Source organism: Lytechinus variegatus, chromosome 3 (assembly GCF_018143015.1).
Source record: "Lytechinus variegatus isolate NC3 chromosome 3, Lvar_3.0, whole genome shotgun sequence".
Lineage (NCBI taxonomy): Eukaryota > Metazoa > Echinodermata > Echinoidea > Temnopleuroida > Toxopneustidae > Lytechinus > Lytechinus variegatus.
Window position 1 is genome coordinate 63100766 of NC_054742.1, and position 15362 is coordinate 63116127.

Genomic DNA, 15362 nt, shown 5'->3' on the forward strand with positions numbered 1-15362 from the left:
ACTTGTCCTTTAAGGAGAAAGTAGTTTTTACTTCATAAAAGTCATTTAAATTACTTTCCATTGGCAATTATACACAGGAAAATGCTAAATAATTCAGAAGCAGAATCTCTGACAGTGGCATTTAATTCAAACACGAAGTGAGCATGCAATAATTGCCTAACAACAGGTGCAATGTGGAAATGCACTTAATATGGTTTAGACTATAGTTTATACCGCAGCACTAACATTTTTTGGCATGGCGTTTATCTACATTTGCTACTCTCGACCCAGGTGTAGTAAATGGGTACCCGGTAGGAAGGAATTCCTCGAATGCTCGTTGCGCCCGATCAGGGTAGCCGTGCTAAAGCCGGGGTAATAGTATGCAGTGATTAGAAACATTTGTATTAAGTGCTATATAAACGTTGCATATTATTATTATTATTATTGCACTAAAGGTAGGTCGGCTGCAAAACAGTTCAACTAGATATCTTTATTTTGAATGACTGTTACTGCTAACAATAATAGGTTGATGGGGGGGGGGGGGGTTATCGATGAAAGATTTCACGAAATTGTTTTGTGGTAATAGCACTATCTTTGCTCAACAACAATCCTTTTGTCGATGGAAAGGAGAAAAATCCAGAGGGAAGGCAGAGGAATTCAGGGAGAAGGAAAGAATACAATGAAGGTAGACAATTAAAAAAAAGGGAAAGGAAATAACACCGAGTTCAAAGATCACGCAGTGTCCCGTAACACCATGAATACAAAGCTCATAATTTATATGATTTTAGAGGTAACGCTTGATTACACGTCAGGTCCAATGCAATCAATCGTAAAAAAAAAGAAGAAAAAATAGCCCTTAGCTTTGTGTCACTGCCCCCCCCCCCCAAAAAAAAAAAAAAGCAGAACATCACTGTTTACCTGTTATAGCAACAGTCTATTGATTTTTTTAGCATATTATGCTATACATTTTGTGTAGATTTGTCTTATTTTTAAACATCATTCTCGGTTATCACACAATATTTACTCGTTAGCTGTCAGTGTGAGATGTCAACTGCTTTGGGAGCATGACCTCTATAACTCACACATAGCACATGTACAAGTTCATGAACTTTATGTGCATAATCAGAAATGGATGGTAACTATATTAGACTAGGTGACTCGGTTTTAATCAGCATTATAGCAGGCTTTGTCATTTTGAAGAGTTTTCAAATAGTTGAATGGATTTCTAAAACATTCTGCATGAATTCGAAAGGAATGGAAGTGACCTCTCTAACTCCATTAATCTTCGATAAGAGTATCATCATGAATGTAACGTCTACCCTTTAAAATACCGTCGTCCGGTGACATCGGTTTTAATTCATTCGCTTTTGAATGATCACTGGAGGTATGTACCATTCAGAAGATAATGGTTTATTAATATTTAGGTGCCTCGGTCATTAATGTGTCACTGATTAATTCTCTTAAGCAAACTTTCGATGTGCTTGTGCAAATCAACTATTTTTATTACGAAATACTGTTGGCCTTGTTTTCTTTCAATGTGATTTCTGTTTCATCGTATGATCACAAAATCATGAATTCAGATTCACGAGCTCTCACATAAAGTTGGTGAAAAAAAAAACACCACCACAACACTTAGGCTTAGTCCCTTCGAGCTTCACAAAGACACAAAACAGTATGCATGCTTTCGATATTGCAGTCTTTGTATTTATTTTCATTTGTAAAATCCCGGAAAAATCATTTGTATGTTTTTTTTTACCAGTGTCTCATACAAAGCATGATTTTAACATTTACTATATTATGCACATAAGCCCCGTAGCCATTCTCCTCTTGTCCTTTTCCTATTAAGCAGCTGGAGCTACAGCCGAGGTACGCCATTGAATAGGAAACTAGATAAATCGGCGCCTCATATAAATGGTGATCTTCTCTTGCTTTTTACAATTTCAGGGGTTCGATGGAACCCCCGAACACACTTCCACGTCCCCGACTGCAGGCTTGCTTATGGCAATCATTTGTGGTAGGGTCCATGTGGCAACCTTGCAAAGGAAAATACTAAGAAGTTCGAAAGACTGAGGAAGATCGCTCAGCTCGCAGCTGATACATTCAGATCTTATACCCTGAAATCCTTTTCACAACTGACCCGACGCACCCACTTCATGCCCACTATACCGATTTATTCGTTCTTGTATCTACATGTACCTTTATCATGTTTGTTTTTCCAACCGCGATCCTTTGAGTATTTCTCTAGTTCCAACCCAATTCTCATTATTTTTCAATAGTAGCACTAATAACTAAGCTTAATTTCTTAACACCAGAACGACCTTCCTTGCCTAACCGTGTATCGGGATTTTTTTCTTTTCATCTATTATGTGGATATTGAGTATTTTGATCGAAGCGTATCTATATTTTGTTCTGACTCGGTCTCAACTGCAATCTGAATGTTTTTAGGAGCTTGCCTTATGTATTTTACTTATATCTTTTAAAAGCCTTTTTAATTATTTGTTTTTATTGAATTATAATTGTTGATAATGAATGCTTTTTCGTAAAGGGTATATAGAAGTAACGCTCAAGAGGCTTGTGATTCGCTGTGTGTGTTTATTCTACCAGCAGTCCTTTTCTGGATTGATCACATGCCAGCAAAAAAGACTTTTCTGCTTTATTCATAACACATCGCCTCATTATCTTTATGTCTACGAGTACAATTTTTCTTAAATGCCTAATTTATAAAATACTACAGTCCCGTCAGTGTGTCCAAATTTCAGTTTATTTTATATGTAACAACGAGCGAAGGAAACGTTTTTTAAGTATATATTATATACTTGAATATAAATTGAATTTAATTTGAACTTTATTATAATGACGTCGTCAGGTATGATAGAGCTGAAAGCTGAAAATAACGTTTGAGAAACGATGCCTTATAATCGGCCCATCTCGATTAAGTCGTGTGGGCGGAAGGAATCCATGCGATTGGTCAAAAGTTTAGTATCCAAGCAACCAACTTCGTATCTGATCGAGAGGCGAAGTACGCCCTCACAGTCAAATTACAATAGCGATCTTCTGCTTCAGCGTCGTCGTCTCACTTCCTTATTTTACATTTGCCGATCTCGTATATCTACATTGGTATTGAGGAACTAATGTTGGTGCGCTTTGGTTGATGAATTCGCTGGGGAAGGAAAAGTACTAGCGAAAATAAGGCTGGTTTTCTCTAATTTTATTCACCAAACAGGTCAAACCTGGATACGTGCAGCGTGGTACGGAGAAGAGAGTTCGATTCGATTGCTCCCCGCCAGTCGTTCATCTGATCAATAATCAGCAGCAGCAACAGCAAGGCTCACGCGTAGACTGCCCTCCACCGCCGCCTCCCGCTCCCCGGCCTGCCTGTACCTGCCCAAGGTGGTGCTGGTAATAACGTGGATATATTTCGTCAGATCAACGCCCTGTTGGAAAACTCACTGGATTTACGTGGAATAGGTTCGAACCAGGGAGCAGGACCGGCCAGCAACGGGGACTTGGCCTGGCCATGTAGAGTTCTTACCTTTCCAAGCCCAAGGAGACAGCAAGTACTTGGGAACACGCCTCATTCTGAAATGAGAGATGAAGGTAGGATTTTCATTTCGTAGATGACGCAGACGATGTGTGCTTGTGATCAAGTCGGGAGAGACTTCTCACTTTTCACATACCATCTGCCATGTGATGGTCTGTGAGTGTGACTAAGAATCTTGACCTCTGCCAGCCATGTATTCACATTTTTTTAAAAGGGGGAGCCTGATTAAATGTTACCTCTAATATGATTTAATGGAAGGGAAGAGTATTTCTATGAAATATTTTTAGTGGAATATGTTATGCAAAGACAAGTGAGGACCTTTCTTTTTTTGCTTGTCAAATTGTCATTTGGACTGACATCGATTTGGTAGTGAGGACCTCCCCCTGGCCCCCCCCCTTGGAAAATTCTAGATCCACCCTTGAATCGATCGTACAATTAAATGAATGTGGAAAGCAGTACTCAAGGTGTTTGTGTAAGATCTTGATGTAAGAGTTAAATGGGTTGTACATTTGATAATGATCGTCAAGTAGCAAAAAAGGTAAATTACTTTCCTCCCCCAGGTAAACGACATCATGACAGCCACCCTGGTAGGATTCCACATCTAATTGAACTTTGTAAACAGATCTATTACTGTATGGGATACAAATTTGGCAAATCAGGAAACTCTATACAGATCGAGGCTGCTTTTAATATGGGTATTTCCTCAATAGCTTAAAGGAGCAGATTGAGCAGTACACAGATTTTTATTTCAAATCAACTCGACTGGTAGCTGGCAAGAAGGTAACAAGTATCAATGTACACTATGTAATTTAATCAAAATTTATTATCTGCATTCCATAGTTTTTGGGGGATTATAAGATTTAAAGCATTTGCCAGCACCCCCCCCCCCAATTTTTTTTTTCAAATTATTAATAATTCTTAATGAAAATTTGATAAATTTTGTTAAAAGATTTGATGAAACAGGGACAGTTAATGTAACAAAAATCAACCAACCATAACTGGAAGAGCTATGAGGACATTACTCAAGTCAACAGCCAATCCAAATCAAGTATTCCATTTAAGTTATTATTGGTTAAGTAATGATGAATCCATGGTATTCTTGAGCAATTCTGGGAAACGAGCCTTTCAAATTTTTCAGTTTTGAAAGCAACCAACTGCAATTTTAATTCCTGTTTGAATACAAGTAAAATTTGGTTTGTGCACTTCAGGGGTACTTAACCATTTCTCCTAAAAACTATTTTTCTCCTAAAATATTTTTCTTAAAAATGAGAGGATTATTTGTCAGAAAAGTTTAGATTTTCCTACTATTTGAAATGGTCATCCCCCTGTTGTCTGATTTTCATATAGTCTTTGACCACATGGGCTTATCCCATTTGGTCTACTTTCAATTTGGTCTAATTGATATTTTGTCTACACTACACTAGATCTTATACACAATTTGGCCAATTGACATTAAGTCCAATGCCCAGATGGTCTAATTTGCACTTTTTCTTATTATTTTCGCACATTTTCATATAAAATTTGAATCATAAAAAAGATCATGCAATCACAAAGGTATAGACTATAGACATTAGTGCTGTTAGACCAAGTGGATAATATAGCCAAAGTGAAAATTGAAAAAAAAATGGTAGACAGGCTAAATGGTGAACAGACCAATAAAGACAAACTAGGATTAGAACATGTTGGGTTAGACCATAGTAGACCAAATGGCAATTTACGCTACCAGTGATACAACATACACAATGTACAGAAATGTGCTGCTGACAGTACAAGGGAGTATTACTCATGCATTTAATTTTTCTTCTATAAACAGAATGAATCTGGTTAAATGATCAATTAAACCAAATAAAAATTGGTTGAAATGGGTAAGAGTTGCTTATTAATATACCACACTATTTCTAGCATTGTTTGTTTGCTGTTATCAAAATCATAATTATTTCAAACTTCCTGACTGAAATTATGTTGACCTTTGATATTAGATTTGGCTGGTTTTAATTCAAATTTATATATTGCTTGAATAATTATGTAGAAGCTGTTGCACATTAAAGAAGAAAAAAAACACTTTGATTTATAAGTTGATTATTAGAAACAAAGTACAAATTGATCCATTTGTGTTTTAAGTAATGGATCCTTCATACCATCAATTATATTACATTTGATTTTCCTCAAATTTTGGGCATTTTAAATATTCTGCTTACAAGCAGAATAGTTTAGATGCCAAAAATATGTACAAGTATAGTATCAATATGACAAAAACTGATACAGAATACACTTTAAATTACATGGATCTTAAATAAGCCTTAATCCAGATTGGCTATGATTTTGAGTTCTGCATTCAACTTTAACGCTAACAGTGATATTCTAAAGTCTGTCACAAAAAAATCAAATATTTTAGCTTTATGTTCACACCTTAATTTTTAATTCCAAAGCTGGTGTTTTAGCTGGCCACTCTATATCAGCACAGCAGGTTAGGATTTATTTCATATCCATGAAATTTATAGTCCACATGAAGTTTGAGATAAATGCTGAATTTCAAGGATTAAAATGAATCCAGAACAGCTGTGATTAGTGACCAGGTCAACATTATGCTAAGATTAAAGCCTTGTAGATTTCATTTAAAAGCTGAAAGTTTTGAATATAAATCCTTTTGGGTTTAGAAATAATTCTTATGATTAAAAGAGTATAAATGTTCAATTAGTGACTATTCAGTCCCTCTGGGTTTATTCAAATCCTTAAAAAGTTTGAGTGTAGGACTGTATATCACATGCTTGTGGGATTGTTATGGCTAGAATATATTATCCCATCACATGATTGGTGATAAGAGAGGTACAATGGCAAAACAATAAGACCTGAATGTGGCCCTGAGGTCACCTCAAGATCAAACAAAAAAATCTTTCTTTTAGCAACAAGAAATTTGGAAAAGTATACAGCTAAAAGTGGGCTCATAATATTTTTCTTTCATTCTTTACAAAGTTTCTTTATGATATCTCATCCAAAATTATGCTTTCATTGGAATAGATACCAGAGTTTGCTCTTAAAAACATCATTAAAATGGTCTTTGTAGTCAGCTACTCAGCTTGGTGGAGCTGATATGACTGTTCTAGCAAAATTTGACTATTTTTTAAAATCAAATATTACTGTAGTAACAGTTGCACTCAACTGACCCCCTTTAAGTTTGAAACAGAATTAGATTGATTTTGGAGTGGTGCATTGATTAGCGCATGGCTGGGGTGACTAATTTTAGAAATATATGGAAATCCAAATGAAGATATGATAAATATTAAGATCGATCATAAGTTAATATCCAACTATGGGGTTGATGATACAAGTTCAACATACACCTGCATATTTTTAAAAGGGGATTTCTGAAAGTTTGCCAGAGGCATTGAAGAGTTAATATTTATGATCTAGAAATGAGAGATCTATTGATGAATCAAAAACATTTTCTCCAGACCAAACAAGTCACATGACAGAGAAGCGGAATGGTTTTCTCTGATTGCATCATGTAATCCGTGGACAGCATCACATGGTATCTACCGAACTCTGGTTACATGTTTTCATTGGAAGGTATCGAGTGTTGGATCCACAATGAGACATGACAGATTACATGTACATACTTATTAATACTCGCATAACTGCAACCGCTCCCCTCTCGTCAGTCAGGCCAAGTCTCTCTCTCTCTCTCTGAAGCCATCTCGTTGAAGGAGACTGATTGAAAGACAGGATGGAAATAAACTTGAACTCTGTTCACACTTAACAAAGTTAGAACGTGCTTTAAGGCATTCAAAATAATTCCTTTGAACTAAATTGAAAGGGATTTGTGATTTTTGCCCAATGCATTCTTAAAAAAACACAAACACATCATGATTCAAAGTGCTTTATTTTTTGTATATTTCTCAGAAGCAATGTAACGAATGGTCCCCAGGATCATAGGTGATGATTTTAAAGAGATTTTTGGCCCATTGAGGGGAGGAGATTATTATTTTTTGAAAATCAAGGAGGGACATTCCCCCCAACCCTCCTGGGATTGCCACAAATGCCCAACGGATATAAATATATTCTCCCCAACCCCCCCCACCAAAAAAAAAACTCTGCCTCTATCAAGCTTATCCTATACATGTATATATACCTCCATTTTTATTTCTATTCCTTTTTCTAGAGGATATATTTCTATGCACATATTTTCTTTCTTTTTCTGAGACTGACTGAATAATTTTGTTTGGTCACACTACTTCACATTCTCACTTTACCGTATGGTCAAGTGTGTTCTATGCCGGGTCAACAGTCCTATTCTCTTTCTGAGCTGAACTGATACGCCCCTTTCTTTTGTTAAAGTGATCAATCAGCTATTGACTTTAAACATGAGGGTAGCAATCTGGAGAGCTCTGGAATAACTGTTGCGTGAGCTCCTCACTGATTTGAGGAGAGTAACTGGATTGTACATTTATCTGGGGAAGTAATTTGTATCAGAGCAGACTCTATTGTTATTTCAAATATTTTTAACAAATGAGGAACACAAATACTATTTTGGTAAATGAGTAAAACATTTGTTAGAATACCAGGTCAGTGAACTTGGGGTAAAAAAGTTTCTAAGAGGGAAGGGCTAACAGAAATAATTTTGCTCAAGAATTGGAAGAAACTAGGACAAAGCTTATACAATGTATTTGCTTTATCAGGTACTAGACATCTTTCTTCAGAAGCATTTAAGCATCTATGCGAAAGTTCTTGCTATTTTGATTTGAACAGATTTATGGGTCCACGTAAATGAACCAAAGATATTATCGTGACAACATATCAGTGAGTGAAACGAAAGTTACCACTTTGCATTTCATGTTCATAATATGCTATTGAATGTTGAATGGAAACACATACTTTGACATACAATAAGGGAGGGAACACACATACATTTACTTTATTAAATTGATAATTAAATTAGGGAGAATAAATTCTGACAATTGGAGCTTCTTCAACAAAAATTTATTTGTATGTTGTATTTAATCTGTTTCAGTAATGTATAATAAATCACCTCAGTTTTAATAAATCATCTTTCTTCAGCCCATTTAAACACCTCTGCACAAAATATATTTTCTGAAAACACAATGTATGATCTTAGACGTTGGCTGTGGGCCACTGTGACTATACTGTAGAAGTTCTTTTATGATGTAATGTCAAAAAAACAGGCTACTTTATGACTTCCACGTCAGTATCACAAACTATCAGAGAAGTTATTGCTTTACCTGGTCCAAAGTTTGAGGGTAAACTGCAAATATATTGAGCATTTATTTGCAAAACCATTTTTATGGACTGATTGTATTGTAATTCCTCTGCAGCAACATGGTAATTTTTAGCATGAAATAGCTATACAAGAATGAGCTTGAATGGTCTTTAACAGGGGTATTTAAAAAAGGAGTAAATGAAGCCCCTGTTCCGAAATATGATCATCCCTACAGTGTTTGCCATTGGTCAGTACCTGGTCAGTACATTCTACTCAATGCAGTGTACAGATATATATCACACCCACCCTATACTGGCACTAAATTCCCCTTTGACAAAGATATAGAGATGGAAATGGGATTTTCAAAGTTTAAGCCTTGAAAATTGACTCGGTTTTGCCCCTCCCCTCCCCTGAGCTCCTGCGGCAAGGTGTTGGATAATAAAATCACTGAAATTTTCTGTTTCTGTTTGTGGTAACTCCCGTAGGAACTCGGCAGGACGGCATTTTGCAGGTAAACGCCAAGCTGGTGTATATAACCAATTACCTATGAAAATTTTACGTCTAGGTTAATCAGTCATAGTGGCTGACGTAATAGACGTCAGATATCACTCTCGGGCCTTTTTTCAAAGTGGAGACAATGGCAGAGTTGGGATTCGAACTCACAACCTTGTGATTATGAGTCAAATGCTCTAACCACATTGTGGTAACATGGACACCATACTTCATCCATTTGAAAGGTTTCCGGTTCAAAAGTGATTTTCGAATTTTGAGTTCTACATATTCCCAGACATCAGGTTGCATGAAATATATTGTTCCTTTACAAATCGAAGTGCTACATTAGCCTTTTAACAAAGTAAATAGACCTTGTCCTCATAAACATGCTGAGTTGTATTTATAGTGTGTAATAAAAATTGAATATTTGATGTGTGCATCAGACCAATTACCAGCTGATGTCAGTAGTTGTCAAGAGGTATAGATAATCCCTATTTAAAATATTTTGTTTTGAAGTTATGGGAAAATTTAGGCATTATTCTGGAATGAAATGTTTAAATTTATAAAAAAAAATATTATTTGAGAATTCGTATGGGATTGATTTGGTTTAAAAAGTCATTTTTATTCAATTGCTTTGTACACAAGTTAAATTGAATATCGATTTATTTCACCTCTTCCTCCATATCTGATCCAGTACCACATATCAATGCAAACCTGTTAGAAGCTGCTAGAGCCCAGATCCAGTCGTCATCCTCCTCCTCCAACACAATGGATGCCAAGATGACGCTACCCCCCTCGATCAGCACCTCTACATCCCTACCCCCACCCCAAGGCTCTACCAACGGTACAGACTTCATATCTTTCCTCCCCAACGTTCCCGGCTCCCCGGTCTCCCAGACCACCTGGAGCTCCCATCCCGTCTGCACCAACCCCAAAGATGCAATCACGCTCTCCAACATCGACCGCTACCTCAGCGGAGGAGGGGCGTTCCGGACGAAGGAGCCAGCCACATCGCGTCGATGCTGGAGTCCTTGCCGGCCAGCAGCGTGGGCAGCGACCAGTATCCATCGTCCGTGAGCAGCGTCAACAGTCCCAGTTCAGATTCTTCCGTGCTGTGGGATCATGTCTTCTCCCCCATCAACCAGGCTGGGGGCGGGGCAGGGAATAGAGACCTGAAGTGCCCAAGTCCCAGTGATTCTGACAGCAGTGGAGTCAGCTCAGCTGGATCCATGAATGATGCCCAGCTGGCAGAAAGCCTCTCTCAAATGATGGTAAAAATGAACAAAAAACCCGGCTAGTTATTCTTGTAAATGAAAAAGAAATGACATTCATACATTACCATATTATATTGATATCATAATCTGCTGTTCAATTCTTTTAATCTATTGGAAACTGACTGATTTTACAAGATCATGAATTTCAATGAACCCAATTCTTCATGAACATGCAGGTTAGTCTCCAACGGTTTGAATATGAAAAAGGAAGAGCTTTCTTCTTCATGATCATATTCGTTATTTTCTTTTTATAAATTTGATTTCAGAAGTGAGATAAACATCAACAAAAATTAGCGTTACCTTTTTGAATTCCTTTACAGGGCAATTTAAATCTCACAGGAGACCCTGCATTCCGAAACCCCAACACACAAATGGGTCTCAACATGGGTATGCCTAACATATCGCCAGCAATGCTTCTGCAGGGCGGGCTTCAGGGAAATCTACCCGGAGCCTTTCCCAACATGCCGTTCTCTCAGACTGGTCAGTCGGTGACGGACTCCAACATGTACAGAGCCCTACCTCCTCCTGCTCTGGACTTCAACGATCCCAACGTCCAGGCATTGACCAGGCAACTCCTTATGGATCCGAAGTTGAACAGCCTTGAGAAGCTTTTTAATGCCCTTCCAACTGATCCTAGTAACATTGAGAAGTTGGCTCGACTAAACAGACAGGCAGCAGGTATGTAATGTTTTGCTAATCAGTACGAGTAGAGAATTCTGAGGTTTTAGGTTCGCTGTAGTCCTAAACAAAAAGAAGTTAATGGTATTGAGAAATTAATCAAGGTATCAAGTGGGATTTAAGAAGCAAGAAAGAGACAGGCAGGAGATCATTAACTGTTCTGCCAATCAGCTAGTCATAAAGAATGTAGAGGAATTTTGAGGTTCACCATAGTCCTGAAAACTGATGGGATGGTGGAATGAAGAGAAGTTGGTTAAAATGAAGGAAATTGATTTGGAATTTAGAGGTGAGAAAGAGATTGATGGGAAAGTAGAATAGTCTTTTGTGAGATAATGTGATGTTCTTGAAAGGACTATGTCTTTCGTTTCCTCAATCTCACATACTGCCAAGACTGGCATTGAAGTATCAGTGTTATGCATTTTGTGTTTTCAAACTGATAAAATTGAATTGTATCTAATACAATAGATGACAGATTTTAGTGTACATGAAGCCCTTGAAATGTTATACGATTCAAATATTTAGCATTGTATCTTTATTTGGCTTGTAATCTATTGTTTACTTTATATGTACAAAAGTTCACATTCATTGATGTTTCTTGCCGATTAATTGAGATGGTGAAAGGAAGGCTTCTTCTTGTTTCCTTTTATTTTAACCTGTTAATGACTTGATTAAAATCTAATTCTTTGAAGTATATATTTCAAAATGCTTTGCAATAAGTTTAACAAACTGAATGATCACACTTGTTAAAATTGCAGCTATCTGTCAGCCAACTTGTACATGGAGTGGGCAGTTACCTCCTAAAGTGTACCGTAATCCAACATACTCCTGCAAAGTATTCCTTGGTGGCGTTCCTTGGGATATCACAGAAGGTAAGCTCAACAATCTTTTTTGTTAATGCTAAGATATATTTTAATAAGTTATCAGATCTATATATTATTATTGTTGATGAAATTGAAACCATACTAGCAAACTTCCGCATGAATTGACCATGCTTTTGAATTTTCTTACATGTTGTGATTGTTTATTTGTATTATCCTCATTTACATTCTTCTTCTTCTTCTCCTCCTTCTCCTTCATCTCCTCCTTCTTCTTCCTCTTCTTCCACTTCCTCTTCCTCTTCTTCCGCTTCCTCCTCTCTTGAGTACAGACCACCTTGTGATGTATCACACTACGTTGCACTAGCGATCATTTTGCAATTGAATGATTATAAATGTTCCTATATTTTATTCCATCTGTTCATAACCTTGTTAATTTCTGTGAAGATTGTTTGCTATGCAAAATGTATACGTTCAAAGAAAGACGGGCTGTATAAAACTAGGTCATCACCATACAATAAATCAACAATATTGTAATCATATTGATATTCGGCTGTGTGGTATAACTCTATATATTATCACAAATTCTAATGATTCAAGCTTAAGTTCATTACGGTACTGAAATACCAGTTGATTTTACCCTTGGGTTAAAATTTTGTTTATTTCATATAGCAGAAGGGGGACAAGGTCATGCGAGGGGGGGGGTTGGTCATTGATTATTTTACAAAGAAGATATTGCCTGATAGGGAAGCTAGTTTTTTGCAATCACCAGATCTGATCTATAGCCACCTTTTCCAACCTTCCTCTTTTCCATGGCTATTCTTCTAAAAGCACACATGAATACACTCTCCAGACAGGTTACAGAGAAAATAAATTATGTGGGTTTTAAACCAGCAGTGTTGTGGGTCTTTTGTATAATTTATTCATCAATCATATGTATGGTTTCTCATGCCATATGGCAAAATGAGAAGAGAGTCAATTTGCCAATATTGTGAACGAATGTTGTTTGGACGAAATAAGAATTGTGTAGGCCTATTTATTTACAATATGTTTTTGTAGTGTTTACCTTTTTTGATCATTTACATTGAATTAAATTATTTGTTACAAATAGACTCCAATTTATCATCCTCTTAAAGATGCTCATGCAAATAAGTCACTGAAAATATGAAATGATGATGTTGATGACTGTGCATGTGGTTGTATAGCACATAATAAAAGGAGTTGACCCATACTTCTTTTTAAAATAATTCCTTTTTTGTTTAAAAGGGACCATTCAAATGTTAGAATTTCACTCATTTTTCTCCTTGTACTGATGTTATTGTTAGCACTGTATTCAGCATCATATGTAAAAATGGAGGAAACCTATTTTGAAAGATAAATATTACTATTGTAATATGCTTTGATTTAAAGTCGGAGTGTAGTTTCTTTCCATTAAACTATTAGTTAAAGATGAATAACAAGTTTGTCAAGTTGGAGATCAAATTAGACTTCCAATGATTATCCCCAATGAACCAGTTAGTTCATATCTAACCCTGATGGAAGTGTTTAGAATTAAAGTTCTGCAAATTTGATAAAATACAACTTTGTATAAATGAAGACAAAATGATCATTTAAAAAGAATGCAAGAAGATGAAATAAAGATATCCCTTGCATGCAAAAAATTGAAACTTCAATTTCCCCATCTCTCCAAAGTATGGGTCACCAATTAGAGCACCATAACACACATGATTTGTAATCTATTGAAATTTCCAACAACTAATTTGATTGGTTTTTCCACCATTTGACTATATGATTTAGAGAAAACAATTTCTCACATTATGTAAAAAAAATTCCAGTGATTTAGAAGAGCTTCTCTTTCATATCTATAAAATTTTTTAAAAATAAAATAGTAAAGAAATAGTGACTGTGGGGTGCACCATGGACCTGAAAAGAGATTGTCATTCATCGGTTAGACGATGAATTCGCTACAGGGTTACACCAAAAACCGAATAAATTTGGACTGATTCTGCCCTGATCCGGATAGATTTGAAACCATTTTGTCTTTGTATTGGGAAGCTCCAGGAATCAGAGGTGGATAGGTCTGGAATAGGTTCCCATTATAAGAGCAGAATCGCCAACTAGAATTGACTGCCCAGAATACCCGGCATGCATCCCAGAATCCAACCCAATTCCATCCGAATACATCCTGAATGTGGCTGGAATGGAATTTGTCGTGGCCACATTTGGGGGTATTTTAGAGGGTATTCCGGCTGGTTTTGAAAATTTCAAAACAAGCCGAATTTCTCACTTTCGGGGAAGCAGATCAGAATAATCAGAATCCTCCCAAATATCTGTATTCGGATGGATTCGCAAGTGATTTGGTTTTGGTGTCACCCTGCCTTAACAGGTGACTATAATTGTCATTTGAATAACATTCTCTTCATATAATAAGTCTACTTTGATTTTGTTATGGGCACTGTGACTTTTGCCTTCAGCAGTTCGTGATTAATAGACATTGATACTTCATAAATTGTATAAATGTGCAGATTCTTGAAAAATCAATGTGCAGTTTTGATTTACCTTTGGTGATATTAGTTTCATGTGTTTCATTTTGAAAAATGTATGCATATATTCTAAGAAAGAGGGGATATCATTAATATAATCACATTATTTCCAAGCTGTTCCCCATATTTTCCAGACATACATGGCACAGAGCATGTAGAGATTTTGTACCTCTCAATGTTATTGAGGCTCTGATGCGGGAGTGGTAGTTTGTATATATCAAATAAAAACACATGTGATATCACAATTACATACTGCATGATTTCATAATATATTGAGATCATATTGTAACATTTTATTGCTCATAAAACACCAATATGGAAGCAATTCCTGTTGTGTGGATAACTTGAATTTTATGATCCTTATTGGATTGATTTACTATATTTGCTGAACTTTAGAATTGTATCTAGATGATTCGGTTAAGAAATTATTTGGCAAGTCATCATTTTTTATCATGGGATTATGTCAGGTTTGTTCATGCTGGTACACAAAATGTTATCACAGGGGAAGAAATCAAAGGACCAAAGCAACCAAACTGATCATTAGGATGTTCCTTTGTTCAAATTTAAAATGAAAGATTATATAGAGATTTTATTTAAAAAAATGTTATTTTTGTCTGCCTATGTCCATGCATGTCTGTTCATGGCGTTGAAGAGAGAGATGCAAAGGATTTGTGGTTTAAATACCAACCATTATTTTTTTGTGAAATGTGAATTTGAAAATTTAGTTATTAGTTATTTCTTTTTGCAGGAATCACTCTCCCCCTTTTTAACATAAAATTTATCATTTCAGGTTGTAAAAACTCTAAAAATACCTGTAGTCATAAT

The 15362-nt window shown here is 36.2% G+C and overlaps 1 protein-coding gene across 1 annotated transcript in view; it reads left to right on the top strand.

Annotated features, from left to right (window-relative positions):
- The first annotated feature begins 2832 nt into the window (after positions 1 to 2832).
- The window catches only part of LOC121412109 (cytoplasmic polyadenylation element-binding protein 1-like), a 38144-nt gene continuing 25614 nt past the window's right edge, over positions 2833 to 15362 (top strand). The window contains 7 exon segments of the mRNA XM_041605017.1: positions 2833 to 2845; positions 3171 to 3343; positions 3345 to 3576; positions 9922 to 10212; positions 10215 to 10498; positions 10822 to 11179; positions 11935 to 12048. Coding sequence (XP_041460951.1) covers positions 2833 to 2845; positions 3171 to 3343; positions 3345 to 3576; positions 9922 to 10212; positions 10215 to 10498; positions 10822 to 11179; positions 11935 to 12048 — 1465 coding nt within the window.